The sequence below is a fragment of the Gymnodraco acuticeps genome, unplaced genomic scaffold, assembly GCF_902827175.1.
Source record: "Gymnodraco acuticeps unplaced genomic scaffold, fGymAcu1.1, whole genome shotgun sequence".
NCBI lineage: Eukaryota > Metazoa > Chordata > Actinopteri > Perciformes > Bathydraconidae > Gymnodraco > Gymnodraco acuticeps.
In genome coordinates, this window is record NW_022990981.1 from 3,517,687 (window position 1) to 3,531,843 (window position 14,157).

The 14,157-nt window shown below is 47.6% G+C and overlaps 1 protein-coding gene across 3 annotated transcripts in view; it reads right to left on the reverse strand.

The window, feature by feature from the left end:
* The window catches only part of hdlbpa (high density lipoprotein binding protein a), a 49,182-nt gene that overhangs the window by 10,936 nt on the left and 24,089 nt on the right, over window positions 1-14,157 (reverse strand). For all 3 annotated transcript variants that reach the window (XM_034235560.1, XM_034235557.1, XM_034235559.1), the window contains 9 exons: window positions 11,127-11,333; window positions 10,929-11,036; window positions 10,733-10,837; window positions 10,204-10,282; window positions 9,964-10,103; window positions 2,436-2,540; window positions 2,236-2,349; window positions 2,045-2,131; window positions 1,820-1,951 (listed from right to left, as the gene is read on the reverse strand). In XM_034235560.1, coding sequence (XP_034091451.1) covers window positions 1,820-1,951; window positions 2,045-2,131; window positions 2,236-2,349; window positions 2,436-2,540; window positions 9,964-10,103; window positions 10,204-10,282; window positions 10,733-10,837; window positions 10,929-11,036; window positions 11,127-11,333 — 1,077 coding nt within the window. The remainder of the gene's footprint in view (window positions 1-1,819; window positions 1,952-2,044; window positions 2,132-2,235; window positions 2,350-2,435; window positions 2,541-9,963; window positions 10,104-10,203; window positions 10,283-10,732; window positions 10,838-10,928; window positions 11,037-11,126; window positions 11,334-14,157) is intronic.

Below are 14,157 nucleotides of genomic sequence, written 5' to 3' on the forward strand. Positions count from 1 at the left end.
CACTGTGTCAAGTGTCCTACTTGGGTTGCCGTACAGATCGGGCAGGGGGACGGATCGGGTAGTGACAGCCAAATCTAAATCTCTTCGGTCAAAATAATTTCCCTTTAGAGCAATACCGCTTCAGTTGCGCCACTTATGTGACAGACAAGAAGAGTATGTGACAGACATGAATAGTCAATTCTAATGTGGAGAAAGAGATGTCCTGTATGGGTTGATTGTGCGTTGATCTGTTGGTAATGCCTCGGGGTTACGGTGGGCATGTAAACAAATGCATAATGCTGCGCTATACTTTGTGGCTGCGCTATACTTTGTGGCCTCACCCAGTTGCATAGCGACACTTATTGTTTAGGTGTCTTTTAATAAGCAGGTAGTCATATCATTAGCTAGAACTAGCTGGATCTGATCGAGATGGACATAAACGCGAGTGAAGTCTAATCTGACGGGAGAGAGAGATCAGCTGCTGCTGACGAGTCGACACGCAGCTCTGCATGATCACATGCAGCGGTGAGCGGAACAAAACACACACTTCAGGTTAGAATATCACACGAAGCTATTTTAATTACCTCTCAAACTACCTGAACTAGTTATAGATATGTTTAGTTTTACTGTCGGGTCACTCATTACTGGATCCGCGAGCTGCATGATACTGGCATAATAGATTGCCTGATCGGGCAACCAGCAGGTGAGGCTTCATTGCCCGAGCTAAACACTAGATGGCCCCGGGCCATCGGGCAGTCGTTAATGTCGAGCCCTGAACGCACATAACATAGGTACGCTCCTCTGAAATGATTGTCCCCTGCAATTATTATTATCCCTCATCGAGTTCGCTATTCAGCTTGCTAACGTTAGCTTAAACAAACGTAACATGCAACGTTAGCCTAATCTAAAATGCTCTACTACGGCGTACCTTTCATGTGGCTCGTCAGCGCAGACTCTCGCATCGTTATTTTTGCAAACTTTGCAGGAGGCTACTCGTGGGCTTGACCCTAGTCTTAGCCATGGCATGTATTTGTCTTCTGCTAGCCAACGCTCGTTGAAACTGCAACCTCCTGGCACACAGTCATCTATCACTCATCAGAATGCCCAGGTCACACGTAACAAAAACACTTGCCGGTCACGCGCATAGCGCGAGAAGGCCGCAGCGGAGCTGTTTTATGTAGAAGCGAAGCAATTAAGCGCGCTCCGACTTCTTTATTTTCTTTTAATCTAAAAAGCGAAGTAAAGCATGTACAATTTCAAGCACTTTATCCCAAATTCAAGCACGATTCCCAAAATTCAAGCACTTTTCAAACCTTGAAAACACCTCGTACAATTTCAAGCATTTTCAAGGATTTCCAGCACCCGTACAAACCCTGACCACTACTAGTGTGCCCTCGAGTAAGGCACTTAGCCCAGGGAGAACATCCCTGTAATTGGTCATTGGAAGTCGCTTTGGAATAAGGCGTCTGCTAAATGCCTAAATTGTAAATTATATTTTTGAGAGAATAAACCCCACAGATCCTCAACTCCGGTGTGTCTCACTCATTAACAACGCAACACAGAGCAACAAGAACGGTTGTCTACAGTAGCCATGAACTTCCATGTATTTTCTTATTTGGGGGGGGGGTGCAAAAGCCTTTGGTTTTTCTTGCCTGGGGGGGAGGGGGGGGGGGGGTGCGGTGCGGTGCCCCCACAATTAGAATCAAATTCTGTAACCAGTTGTGTTAGTTGAGAGACAATTTAAATCGGGATACATTTACTGTATTTCACTGTTGCCAAAATAAAAAGGAATTTATTTATAAGTTGCTCAGCCCTAATATACGTGCATGCATGTGCTTACCAGTTCTTTCTGAATGGCCAAGATGCGAGTCCGTGCAACCTCACAGTTTGCCTTCTTGCCCGTGATGACGATCATCTCTGAGTTGCTGTTCTCAGCTGGCAGGTCAATCTTTGTGTTAGTTTCCTCTCTAATCTAGAAAACAAAAGAGAACATTGTTAAGTTAGACATGGACACCCTGAAGACCTAATTCAACTTCATACATTCTCTTTAAAACATATACAGTACCTTCTTGATATTTGATCCTCCTTTTCCAATTATGTTTCTGTGGAACTGCTTGAAGATGGGGACTGAGAGAGAAAAGCCGTTCTCCACCTGACAAAAGGAATCACTGAGAGTTAACACACAACTACACTTAGGTAGTAATAGTTGCCTTTAAAATACAATATTAATCGAATAAGACCTTTGTAAGGATTTACCATCTCAGCCACTATCTTCTGCATGAACTTTGCACATTTTTCCACCTCATTTCGGGGGCCCCTCAGTTGAACGATGTCACTTTTCTGTGCTGGGTCGGGGAAATTGATGATGACCTGGAATAAATATTATTATTGAGTTTCATAAGTTACAAATAATATTTTGGGCACAGACAAACTAACACGAACTGCAAACAACTCACCTCAGGGAATTTGTCGCGCACTTCTTTAATATTCTCCCCTTTTTGGCCAATGATGGCTCGATGAAAACGCTGTTCAATGATCAGGTCCTTTGTACGCTCATTTTCCTGTGAGAGACAGCAGGTTTAGTAACGGCACAGCCAGGGTCTGTCTGTCTATATATCACTGTGACGGGGCTCTATTTGTCCATTCACAACACTGGCCTAGTCGGTTGGGTTAAGCTCCAAAACTTTAATAACAGCAACAAAACAAAAAATAACGAACCAGCACAACTTATAGAAAATAAATAAATGTCTAAATCAACCCGTCCATCACTCATCAGAGTAAACATGCTCTGGTGTTGCCTTCTCTGCAACCATCTCCTGAACATGTCCCAGCTGTTGCCCTCATTGCAACATTCTTCCGAGTCCTCCTCCAAGGCCAAAAACCGTCCATTTTGAATCCATAGCCCCTCCCACAGGCTTACCGTCAACAGGTGACGCAATTACCTCAAACCACATTGTCAACATAAAAAATCCAACCCAAACATAAAACGATAGTTACGTATGTAACTACGGTTCTATGAATACTGGATGACCGCCAGAGGCGGTGCTTTAGCACTGGATATCTTCTGTCTCGCGCATGCGTAGGTCGAATATTTATATCAACAAAGTCACGTCACCTCGTACGACCCGGAAGGCATAAGTTCCGGTGCCGTCGACGAGTTCAGTCCTATGGAATCTTCTTGCAGAAACAAGAAATTCCGAGTGACCAAGAACTCTGGCGGTCATCCAGTATTCATAGAACCGTAGTTACATACGTAACTATCGTTCTATTTCATACCTATTGACCGCCAGAGGCGGTGCTTTAGCACTGGATATCTTCTGTCTCGCGCATGCGTAGGTCGAATATTTATATCAACAAAGTCACGTCACCTCGTACGACCCGGAAGGCATAAGTTCCGGTGCCGTCGACGAGTTCAGTCCTATGGAATGTTCTTGCAGAAACAAGAAATTCCGAGTGACCAAGAACTCTGGCGGTCATCCAGTATTCATAGAACCGTAGTTACATACGTAACTATCGTTCTATTTCATACCTATTGACCGCCAGAGGCGGTGCTTTAGCACTGGATGACCTATACCAACAGAGTCACGAGGAAGTCTGAATACTCACCTTATAAGGATGGTCTAGGCGGACTCTGCAGGAGGACCACACCCAGCGGGTGAGGGGCGGCAACATTCACCCTGTAGAATCTGGCGAATGTGCTCGGAGATGCCCATGTGGCCGCAGCACATGTCCTCCAGGGGCACACCTCTCAAGGTCGCCCATGATGTGGAGACACTCCTGGTAGAGTGGCACTTTACTCTGGGTGGCAAGGGACGGTCATTCGCCCTGTATGCCTGGGCAATGACGTCCACGATCCAGTGGGACAAGCGCTGTTTTGAGAGCGCATGGCCCTTTCTAGGACCACCGTAACATAAAAAGAGCTGGTCAGACTGACGCATGCCTGCGGTAGTCTGGACATAAGCTCTAAGGGCCCTCACCGGGCATAGGAGTCTTGACCTCTCTTCCCCCTCTCCTGATGGGGGGTCAAACCCTGCCAGCTGGATAGGCCGATTAACGTGAGAGCGTGTCAGCACCTTAGGGAGGAACGCTATGTTCGGCCATAAGGTGACACCTGAGCCATCTGAGTTCCACCTCAGACACGAGCTGTTTACAGACAAGGCATGAAGCTCGCTTACACGCTTTGCTGAGGTGATGGCAAGAAGAAAAGCAGTCTTGGCTGAGAGCCACCTCATTTCTGCCTCTAACAAGGGTTCAAAGGGAGGCGAACATAGGGCATCCAGCACCAAGGGCAGATCCCATGAAGGGGCCCTTGGGATGTTCGGGGGGCGAAGTCTCAGTGCTCCCCTTAAAAAGAGGGATACCAGTCTATGGCTCCCCACTGTACTGTTGTCAACCTTTGCATGTTGGGCTGATATAGCAGCCACATACACCCTGACGGTAGCGGGACACCGGCCGTCATCCAGGAGGGACTGTAGGAACTCAAAGATAGTAGGCACCGAGCAATGTACTGGGTCCTCATTTCGCCCTTGGCACCAGTCAGAGAACAGTTTCCACCTGTTTTCGTACTGTCTACGAGTAGATGGTGCCCTCGCATTGAGAATGGTCCTCCTGACAGGCTCTATGCAGTCGCTCAGCAGTGGGTCGGGCCCTCCAGTGGCCAGACCCACAGCTGGAGGCGGCAGGGGTCGGGGTGCCATATTTGACCCTCCAGCTGAGACAAGAGGTCCTTCCTGTTGGGGAGACGCCAAGGTGTCCCGCAACAGAGTCTGTGCAGCAGGGAGAACCAAGTCCTGGCTGGCCAGAAGGGGGCCACCAAAAGAAGCCTGTGGCCCTGATGAAGCACTCTGAGGAGTGTTGGTAGGATCAGAGGGAGGGGTGGATAGGCATAGAGAAGACACCCTGGCCATGAATGAGCCAGGGCGTCCTGACCCAAAGGGCTGGTTTTCTCGCTCAAGGAGAACCACAGGAGGCAGTGGGTCGACATCTTCGAGGCAAAGAGATCTACCTCTGCCCTGCCGAAGAGACCCCAGATGTTGGCCACCACCTCTGGATGAAGCCGCCACTCCCCTGGTGGGGGCTTGTGACGGGAGAGGAAGTCTGCGACTTGGTTCTGCTCTCCGGGCAGATACATTGCCCGTAGGCTGGCCAGGCAAGGAGCTGCCCAGGTCAGGAGAGTCTGGGACACCTCTAGCAAGCGTGCAGATTTGGTGCCCCCTTGGTGGTTTATATGGTACACCGCTGTCCTGTTTTGCCACACCGCACCGCATCCCGAGAGGCTGGCATCCGTCGTAACGGTCTCTCTGCGGAAAGGGACGGAGCCCATGGCCACGCCCCTCGACATATATGACCTCTCCCAACATGGGGATAGAGTGGAGAGGCACTGTTGTGACACCCTGATTCTTTTGTGCCTGTGCAACTTGAGGTCTAAGTGGAGGCCGTTCAGCCATCTCTGCAGGGGGCGCAGTGATAACAAGCCCAAGGGAATGACAGTTGAGGCAGCTGTCAGCATGCCCAAGAGGCGGAGAAACAGGATAAATGCCAGAGACCTGCCCCTTTTGAAGAGGGGAAGAAGCTGGAGAATGTTGTCCAGGCGCTGAGCAGATGGACAGGCCCGCATAGTGACTGTGTCCAGAGCCACCCCAATGAAGGTTAGGCTCTGAGAGGGGTTCAGATAACTCTTCTCCATGTTCACCTTGAGGCCTAGCCGGGTGACATGAGCGAGAAGGAGAGCCGTGTCCTGGGTTGACTGCAACCGGGACGGTGCACAGATTAGCCAGTCGTCTAAGTATGGCAGAATCTTCATACCCTGAGACTGCAGGGGTGATAGGGCTGCCGCTACACACCTGGTGAACACCCTTGGGGAGAGGGAGAGTCCGAATGGGAGCACCCTGAACTGAAAATGACGGCCTCTGAAGGCAAAGCGAAGAAACTGCCTGTGATGAGGTACAATAGGCACATGAAAATAAGCGTCCTTTAAATCGATGGACGTGAACCATTCCCCCCTGGCAACGGTACGAAGAACGTCCGCTGTGCTCAGCATATGGAAAGGTAAGATCTTTAGGAACTTGTTGAGTCCCCTTAGATCTAGGATTGGGCGAAGTCCACCGCCTTTCTTCCTTACCAGGAAGTAGGTCGAGTAGAAGCCTTTGAGATGGGGTCTACAGGCTCGATTGCTCCTTTGGCAAGGAGGACTGACAGCTCCTGGTTTAGGGCGATTTCTTTTGCCGGGTCGCTTATGGTGGTCATTTTTGACCCGGCTGAAGGCTGGGGGTCGGCGTCGGAACTGAAGCTTGTACCCTTGGGTTAAGGTGGAAACCACCCAGGGGTCTGAAGCTTGAGCTACCCAGTAGTTGAGCTGCTGCTGGGAGAAATAACCGACAGCCGGCCCCAGACCCTCAGCGCCTTGCCCCCCGGCCTCTGGAGGCTCTGGGGGGGCGATGGTTAGGCACCGGATACCGAGGCTGCCTTGGTGGCGAGTTAACAGGATCGTAGCGGGCCGGCCCCCTCGTGGGATACCGAGGTCCCTGGCGGGTACCGGGGTGAGCTGGTGGACGGGAGCGGCCTCGGAAGGCAGATGCGGAGCCTCTCGGCCTACCGGGGGGGGGGACATGTCTCTGCGAAGAGCTGAGAACTGTTGCCTGGTCTGACTAGCTTGGACAGTCCGTTCAAGCACCTGTATGGCAGCTGAACCGAACAATTCCCCGGGCTCCACTGGGACAGCAAGGAGAGTCCTCCTACATGCCTCTGATAAAGGTGACTGTGCCAGCCAAACCTGGCGACGAGTCTGGACGAGAGTGGACATCAGGCGCCCAAGCTCTCTTGACATCAGAGCAAACGCCTGTAATGAGGCGTCACTGAGGTTGGTAGCAGAAGCGCTAAGAGCCTCCTGCTGCAGGGAAGCTGAGAGGGCGAGCATGAGGTGAGAGAGGGAATTGCCTATACGGCCCATGCGTGCCGCTGTATCGTAAGCCTTAGTGAGCAGGTCATCAGTGACCCGACATTGGGGTCGAGGGCACCTGGCCTCCGACCTCAGAGCTTCATCAGGGGAAACTATGAGGGAAGCAATGGTAGGCTCCACAGCCGGCATGTGATCAAGGCCGACCTTTGCCGCATCTTGCATGGCTGCTAGGGCTCGGCCATCGGACGTAAGACGGGAAAAAGTCTTAGTGTCCCTCCAGCATGCATGTAACTCCCTCAGATACTCACAAGAGGGAGGAACTGCAAGGGTGGCGGGTGCCAAAGTGCGCCTGAAGAACGCACTGCTAGGCACTGTTTCGGGCTGCTGTACATCCAACTGCTGGCGAGCCAGTGCCATGCGGATGACGGTACTCATGGAGCCGACATCCGCCCCCCCCGAGGATACATGATCTGAGGTACAGGAGCCAGGCCCAGAAGCCTGGGACGGGCCCTCTCCTTCATACTCATTAAATTGAGTGGCTGAAGCTGCCAATGAGAACACATCGTCCTCTGGAATCAGTTCAGGCATGGGTGGGCTGGGTGGACTGGGTGCAGCGGCGTGCTCTGTACGGACACCAGAATGGAGAGCCAAGAGGATTGACTTCATCTGGGCAACCTCAGTAGTGAGTCGGTCCACCCTAGAGGACAGCCTATCAGGCTTAGTCCTTTTCTTGGGCGGGGCACCCGCAGCCTCTGCTGCCCGACGCCTAGGACAGGTAGGTTGGGATGTAGTCGACTGTGCAGGGGGAAGGCCACCCTCAGTCAGTAGTTCAACCCCGGCTATTCTAGCAGCTCTTACCGCACGAGGCATGATGGTACAATTCATGCACGAGTCCTCCGAAAGGCCCTCCCTCAGATGCTCGAGGCCAAGACAAGAGGGGCAAAGGTCATGGCCACCCTCTGGTTGCAGAGAAGCCATACAGGTGTTACAGCCGTTAAACATAGCGCCACTCTTAGGGGAAGCATTCAGCTGACTGTAAATAACTGGCCAGGAAACAAACTCCACAATGGAGGGGAGTGAGCACAAAGTAGTTAGCGTGAGCATACGCACTCTGCTAACTGGGGTGCGAACAAGTGTGTGGTCAGTTAGTGGTATGTATGCTGTGAGAGGAGAGCGGGAATACTCTCTCCACTAGCGCCGTAGCAAGTTAGCCTGAGCGAAAGCACTCTGCTAACTGGAGATGGAATGGTTCTTAAGACAACTGTGTGCAGGGAGAGGGGAGCGGAAACACTCTTCACTAGCGCTGTAGCGAGTTAGCTTTGAGCGAGAGCACTCAGCTAACTGGAGGATACAACAGAACCCAACTGTGTGCAGGGAGAGGGAGCGGAAACATTCTCTTCACTAGCGCTGTAGCGAGTTAGCTTTGAGCGAGAGCACTCAGCTAACTGGAGGATGGAACAGAAACCAACTGTGTGCAAGGAGAGGGGAGCGGAAGCACTCTCTTCACTAACGCTGTAGTAAGTTAGCTATGAGCCAGAGCACTCGGCTAACTGGAGGATGGCACAGGAACCAATTGTGCGCCGTGGAAGAGCGAAGACACTCTTTCACTAGCGCCGTAACAGTTAGCTTGAACGGGAGCACTCAAACTAACTGGACGATATACAGATAAGGAATTAAATGTCTGTAGTGAGAGGAGGGCGGAGACGCCCTCTTCACTTAGTGTAGTAACAGTTAGCTTGAACGGGCTAGCACTCAGCTAAATGGACGATAGAATCACATACGATAGAATCAGGTACGATAGAATCAAATGTTTGTAGTGAGAAGAGGGCGGAAACGCTCTCTTCAATAGTGCAGTAACAGTTAGCTTGAACGGGCTAGCACTCAGCTAACTGGACGATAGAATCGGTTAAGTAACCAAATGTTTGTAGTGAGATGAGGGCGGTAGACGCTCTCTTCACCAGTGCAGTAACAGTTAGCTTGAACGGCTAGCACTCAGCTAACTGGACGATAGAATCAGGTAAGTAACCAAATGTTTGTAGTGAAAAGAGGTGCGGAGACACTCTTTTCACTAGTGTAGTAACAGTTTAGCTTGAACGAAAGCGCTCAGCTAACTGCGCAGTGACAATTAGCGAGAGCCCTCGGCTAATTGTATACAACTATCTCATTAGTTGAGAATATATAGCACAAACAGCAAAAACGGTAGCGCCGGCTGACGTGCAGGAGCGTCCGCTCTTTACCGATCCGGAGCTCCTAAGATCCGAGCGGTGAACACCGCGGTCCCCTCCCTTGGGAGGACGGACAGCTAGCTCGTCGCAGCCTTTGGAGGGCGAGCGTCTTTCTAGCCCGCAGCTCCGATCTAACGATCACAAGGCTACAGATAGCGATGAGCTAGGATCTTAATTGTTCAGTAAGCTAGCTTGGCTTCTACTCATAAAGTAGTAACCTACGCTGCGAGAAGATGAAAAGGGCTGAACTCGTCGACGGCACCGGAACTTATGCCTTCCGGGTCGTACGAGGTCACACGTGACTTTGTTGATATAAATATTCGACCTACGCATGCGCGAGACAGAAGATATCCAGTGCTAAAGCACCGCCTCTGGCGGTCAGTAGGTATGAAATAGAACAGGTTAACCACCTCTTAACATAGTCATTTAACAAATTAACAAACACACAATAAATAATAAATTGCATGGTTCATTTCAGGAATTTAAAACACAGAAGTGATGCGCCTTCCCCTTTTCTCCGAAATGTTTGGTGTGTGTGTCGGCTGTCAGTGGCGGAGTCAGTCACTCTGTGACCCGCTCCGTCACAATCACTCTTTGTTAATATCGCTAGCTGATCATATAAACTTTGATTGTATGTTTTGATCATGACAACTCTATAACCTTTTTAAAGATGTGTTTATACAAGTGGTTGTGTAGATGAACAACATTGAAAATCATGCATTTTTCAATGAGTGTTTTCAAATTCAAGCATATATCCAACCTTCAAAACATTGACTAGGCTTATTCCAAACTTTAAAGACAACCCCAGCACATCAGGTTACAATTGGCAGCCTCTTGCCTGCGAACCCATATTTGTCTCACCATGCGAGACGCCAGCTCAAGCAGCTCCTTCTTGGCTTCCTGGACACCCTGGGGATCCCCCTCAATACGGATCAGGTTGCTTTTCTCGTTGTCAGGGGGGATGCGGACAGTCACCTTGTGCAGTTCTTTGATGCGGTTGACTATGGATAATAAGAATAAAACCAGATTTGAGGATGTTGATCCAATTTTTGTTGTATTTATTTGTATACACCATGCTTTTGACAGTAAGACTATACTTACTGTTGACACCTCCTTTTCCAATCAGGTGTCTGTGGAATTTGGTATCCACGCTGATCTCGGTGTAGTCCATACGGCTTACCTTTTAGGTGAAAGTAGAATAAATGCATACAAATGACTTGGCTCAACTGCACTTTTATGTGTTGTTTAAATGGTAAATGGACTGTACTTATATAGCACTTTATCCAGTCTTTACGACCCCATGTCATCATTCATACCTCATTAATACAGAGCAGTGCCACTTGCTCTAGGAGGCTAACATTCATACACCATGCCATCGGGAGCAACTCAGGGTTACATCAACATGTTGACTGCTTGGGCTGGTATCAAACCCACAGCCTTCTGGTTGAAAGACAACAGCATAACCTCGCAGCCAGTCGCCCCTTTAAATGGGGCGCTTTACTTTACATGAAAATGACCTTTTAAGTACTACTTTTACAAGACCTACTTTGACATTAGAGAACCGTTTTGATTGGCAGTGTGAATTTGGGTGTACGTCAAAAACAACTTGTAAATTAAACTTGTTACTTACCAAATCTGCTACAATGACTTCAATCTGGCCCTGCACCATCTGCACGTCTTTGGTGGGACCCTCCAGGGTGATCTTATCTTCTCCCTCAGTGAACTCAATGTGCACCTGAAATCAAAATACATGGGAAAGTAAGATTTAAAAAATGAATATAGTATCATTTAAAATGCTTTAGTTAGTTAATGTATAGTAAACATACCTTGGGCATTTGTTGGGTAATCTTGGCCAAGTTCTGCCCCTTCTTGCCAATAATAAAACGATGAAGCCAAGAAGGAGCTGTGACCGAGGAAATAGTGTAGCTGTTCGCCTGCAAAAGGAAGCGTGTTCTTTAAGTTAGACCTAATTTCTTCAATGATTACAGCATCAAACTTAATCAGAACATGAAAACGTTCCACACCTTGGCATAAACTTCAGTGAGGGCCTGACCCAGGCGGTCGGGCTCCCCACGGAGGATGACAGTTTCTGAGCTGCTGTCGGACGGTGGGATCTCCACTGACACACCAGTCTTCTCCAGGATCTCCTGCAGGGTGTTTCCCTTGGGACCGATCACATACTTGTGCTGAGACTTCTTGACTTCCACTGCGATGGTGGTGGAATTCTTCTTCTGCAATAAAAAAAAAGTGAGTTGATCAGGGACTTGTGCATCATAAAATCTTAAGATGCCACATACCAGTGTGATTTAGAACTAAAAACAACAAATGTTGTAAAATGAAACTCTAGCTGCTTATAGCTAAATACAAAATGTAAGTCATTTCAGTTTGTTTAAGATATAATATACAACTACCTAAAAAAGGAGACTGCATGAATTTACATCAAAAATCACGACATTGAACCACAAACTGAAAAAAGAAAATAACTTGGAGATGTAGCATTGGTTACACATTTAAATATTGTAGTTAGTATATCAAATGCTATGTAACTAAGCCATTCAGCTCAGGTCTATGTAAACCAGCTAGAAGGAAGAAAGTATGCATTATGTGAGTATATGTTAGGGGTACAACAACTAATCGACTTAATCGATGACCAAATTAGTTGCAAACTAATTCAGTCGTCGATTCGTTGGTGACGTCATCACGTGTGTTTTACTCGCAATCTTAGTGTCGCGAACTGCGTTTCTAATATCGTAGTGCTGTTCCTACCCTGATAGTATAATGGCGTATGTCAAGAGTGTGACTTAGGCCATATATTTAAAAAAGATAATGGCCTAAGTCACATTGCCTTGTGACTTAGGCCATTTTACAAGCTTTGCAAAATGGCTGCTTCAAGTCTCTCTCTCTCTCTCTCTCTTCTCTTCTCTTCCTCTCCTCTCTCTCTCCTCTCTCTCTCCTCTCCCTCTCTCCTCTCTCTCTCTCTCTCTCTCTCCTCTCTCTCCTCCTCTCTCTCTCCTCCCTCTCTCTCCTCTCTCTCTCTCCTCGTCTCCTCTCCTCGCTCATCCTCTCTCTCTTACAGTGCTCTCCTCTCTCTCTCCATCTCTCTCCTCGTCTCTCTCCTCTCTCTCTCCTCTCTCTTTTCTCTCTCTCATCTCTCTCTACCGTCTCGGGGCCGCTCACTTGTCTCGTCTCTCTCTCCTCTCTCCTTTCTCTCTCTCTCTCTCTCTCTCCTTTCTATCTCTGACAGTAGAGAGATATTCTGCCAGCTCATACTCTCTGTTTAGAGCCAGGTAACATTCTAATCTACTTTGGCTTTTAGTTTCTTCTTTCCAATGTTGTAAATAGTTGTCTTTGCATTGTGTTATAATGCGTTTGACTGTGATTGGTGTTTGGAGAGCAGTGTTGTTGAGAGACTGGTCAGAGTGGCTCTGAGAGGGGGCAGCTAGCCTCAGCACCAGCTGACATAGGGGACTCTTCTCTGGAGTTAGTTCTTGGCTTTGGACGGCTTTGGAGTGGAGGGTGTCTCGGGGGCTGGATCTAAGGTGGTTAAAGAATGTTAGTGCTCTCTTTTGAGTGTTAATGATCAGTGGGTATCTGCCTAATTCTGCTCTACATGCATTTGTTGGTGTTTTTCTCTGAACACGTAAAATGTATCTGCAGAATTCTGCATGCAAAGACTCTGTTGGATGTTTGTCCCAGCGGGTATAGCTCTGGTGACTGAGTGGACCCCATACTTCACTACCGTACAGCGCAATGGGCTGGATCACACTATCAAAGATTTTGAGCCAGATTTTAAATTGGAATTTGGACATTATAAAATGTTCTCTTAAGGCGAGACACGGCAGGCAAAAACATTGTTTTTCAAGTACAGGTCAATTTTGAGCTATTTTGATTCCATAACATGTTTTCTTTCAGGGTTTTGGAAGGAAAACGTACAAAATGCACATTTAAGTGTTTATTTTACTATAGTTTGTCTATTTGCGTCTGTAGATTTCTCCTAAATTCACCAAAAGTTAGCATTCTAACGTAACATAAAGTACCGCGACCGCTGTGTGCACCATGTCAACAGAGTATCGCTGGAAAGCTGTGTCTCTCCTGCACAATCTCATCGGATCCAAATATGGTCATTTCCTTTGTATCAGCAACCAATCGTGAAAGCACAAAGGGGTCTTAAACCAAGAAACGAAATCTCATTGGCTGGTGTCAATTTCTGACAACGTGATTCGTTCAGATGCGTCACGTGGTGTGCTAAAACACTTCCTGGTTAGCTTTCAGCTAGAAATTGAAATCTCAAAATGCAAAAAGAACGGCGAAAAAAACGTTCACAGAGAAGACGACAACAATTGTCACTTGCACGAAGCAAGGTTATAAAAAAAAAAATGACCCTGAACATGAAATACCTTCACGGAGTGCGTCGATGCGCAAGCTGTCATCCAAAGAACAGGAGGGTTTAGCTAGCGCCTCACTGCAATCTTTAAAGGTCGTTTTCTCAAAATTTGTTTTTTCTCCTACTCTGAGTTCGAAATTTCAACTTCAGTAGCACGTAGAGACACCAAACCTTCCAGTTATATTCCTATCAATATTATGAAGGCTTTTACAGAAGGGTTTGTTCATATATCATTCATAGCCTGAATTATACAACATTATATACCTAAAAACATGGCGAAAATGGATATTTTAGGGCTGTTGACAGTATTTTCTGATTTATGGAGTGATAGAAAGAGATATCCAATATCCCTTCTGTAAAAGCCTTAGATACTAATATGACTACAAAATGAAACAAGAATTTTGAATCTGGCTATATCCAAAGTTCAGATTTCGATTCCTGAAATGTGTTAAAATATGTGCATATCTAATGAGATAATGGATAATTTGCATATTTAAACATGCTATTTCAGAAAACTTGTAATACAAAAGACAATTGCCTTATTGCAAGTAATTAACTGGAGAAATTTCTAGCTGATACCTTTAAGTTAAAAAAATTACCCTATTCACCTGGGGTGTCTTAATTGCATTTAGAGCTCTTCTGGCTTTTTCTTTGAGTGCATTCACTGCCAT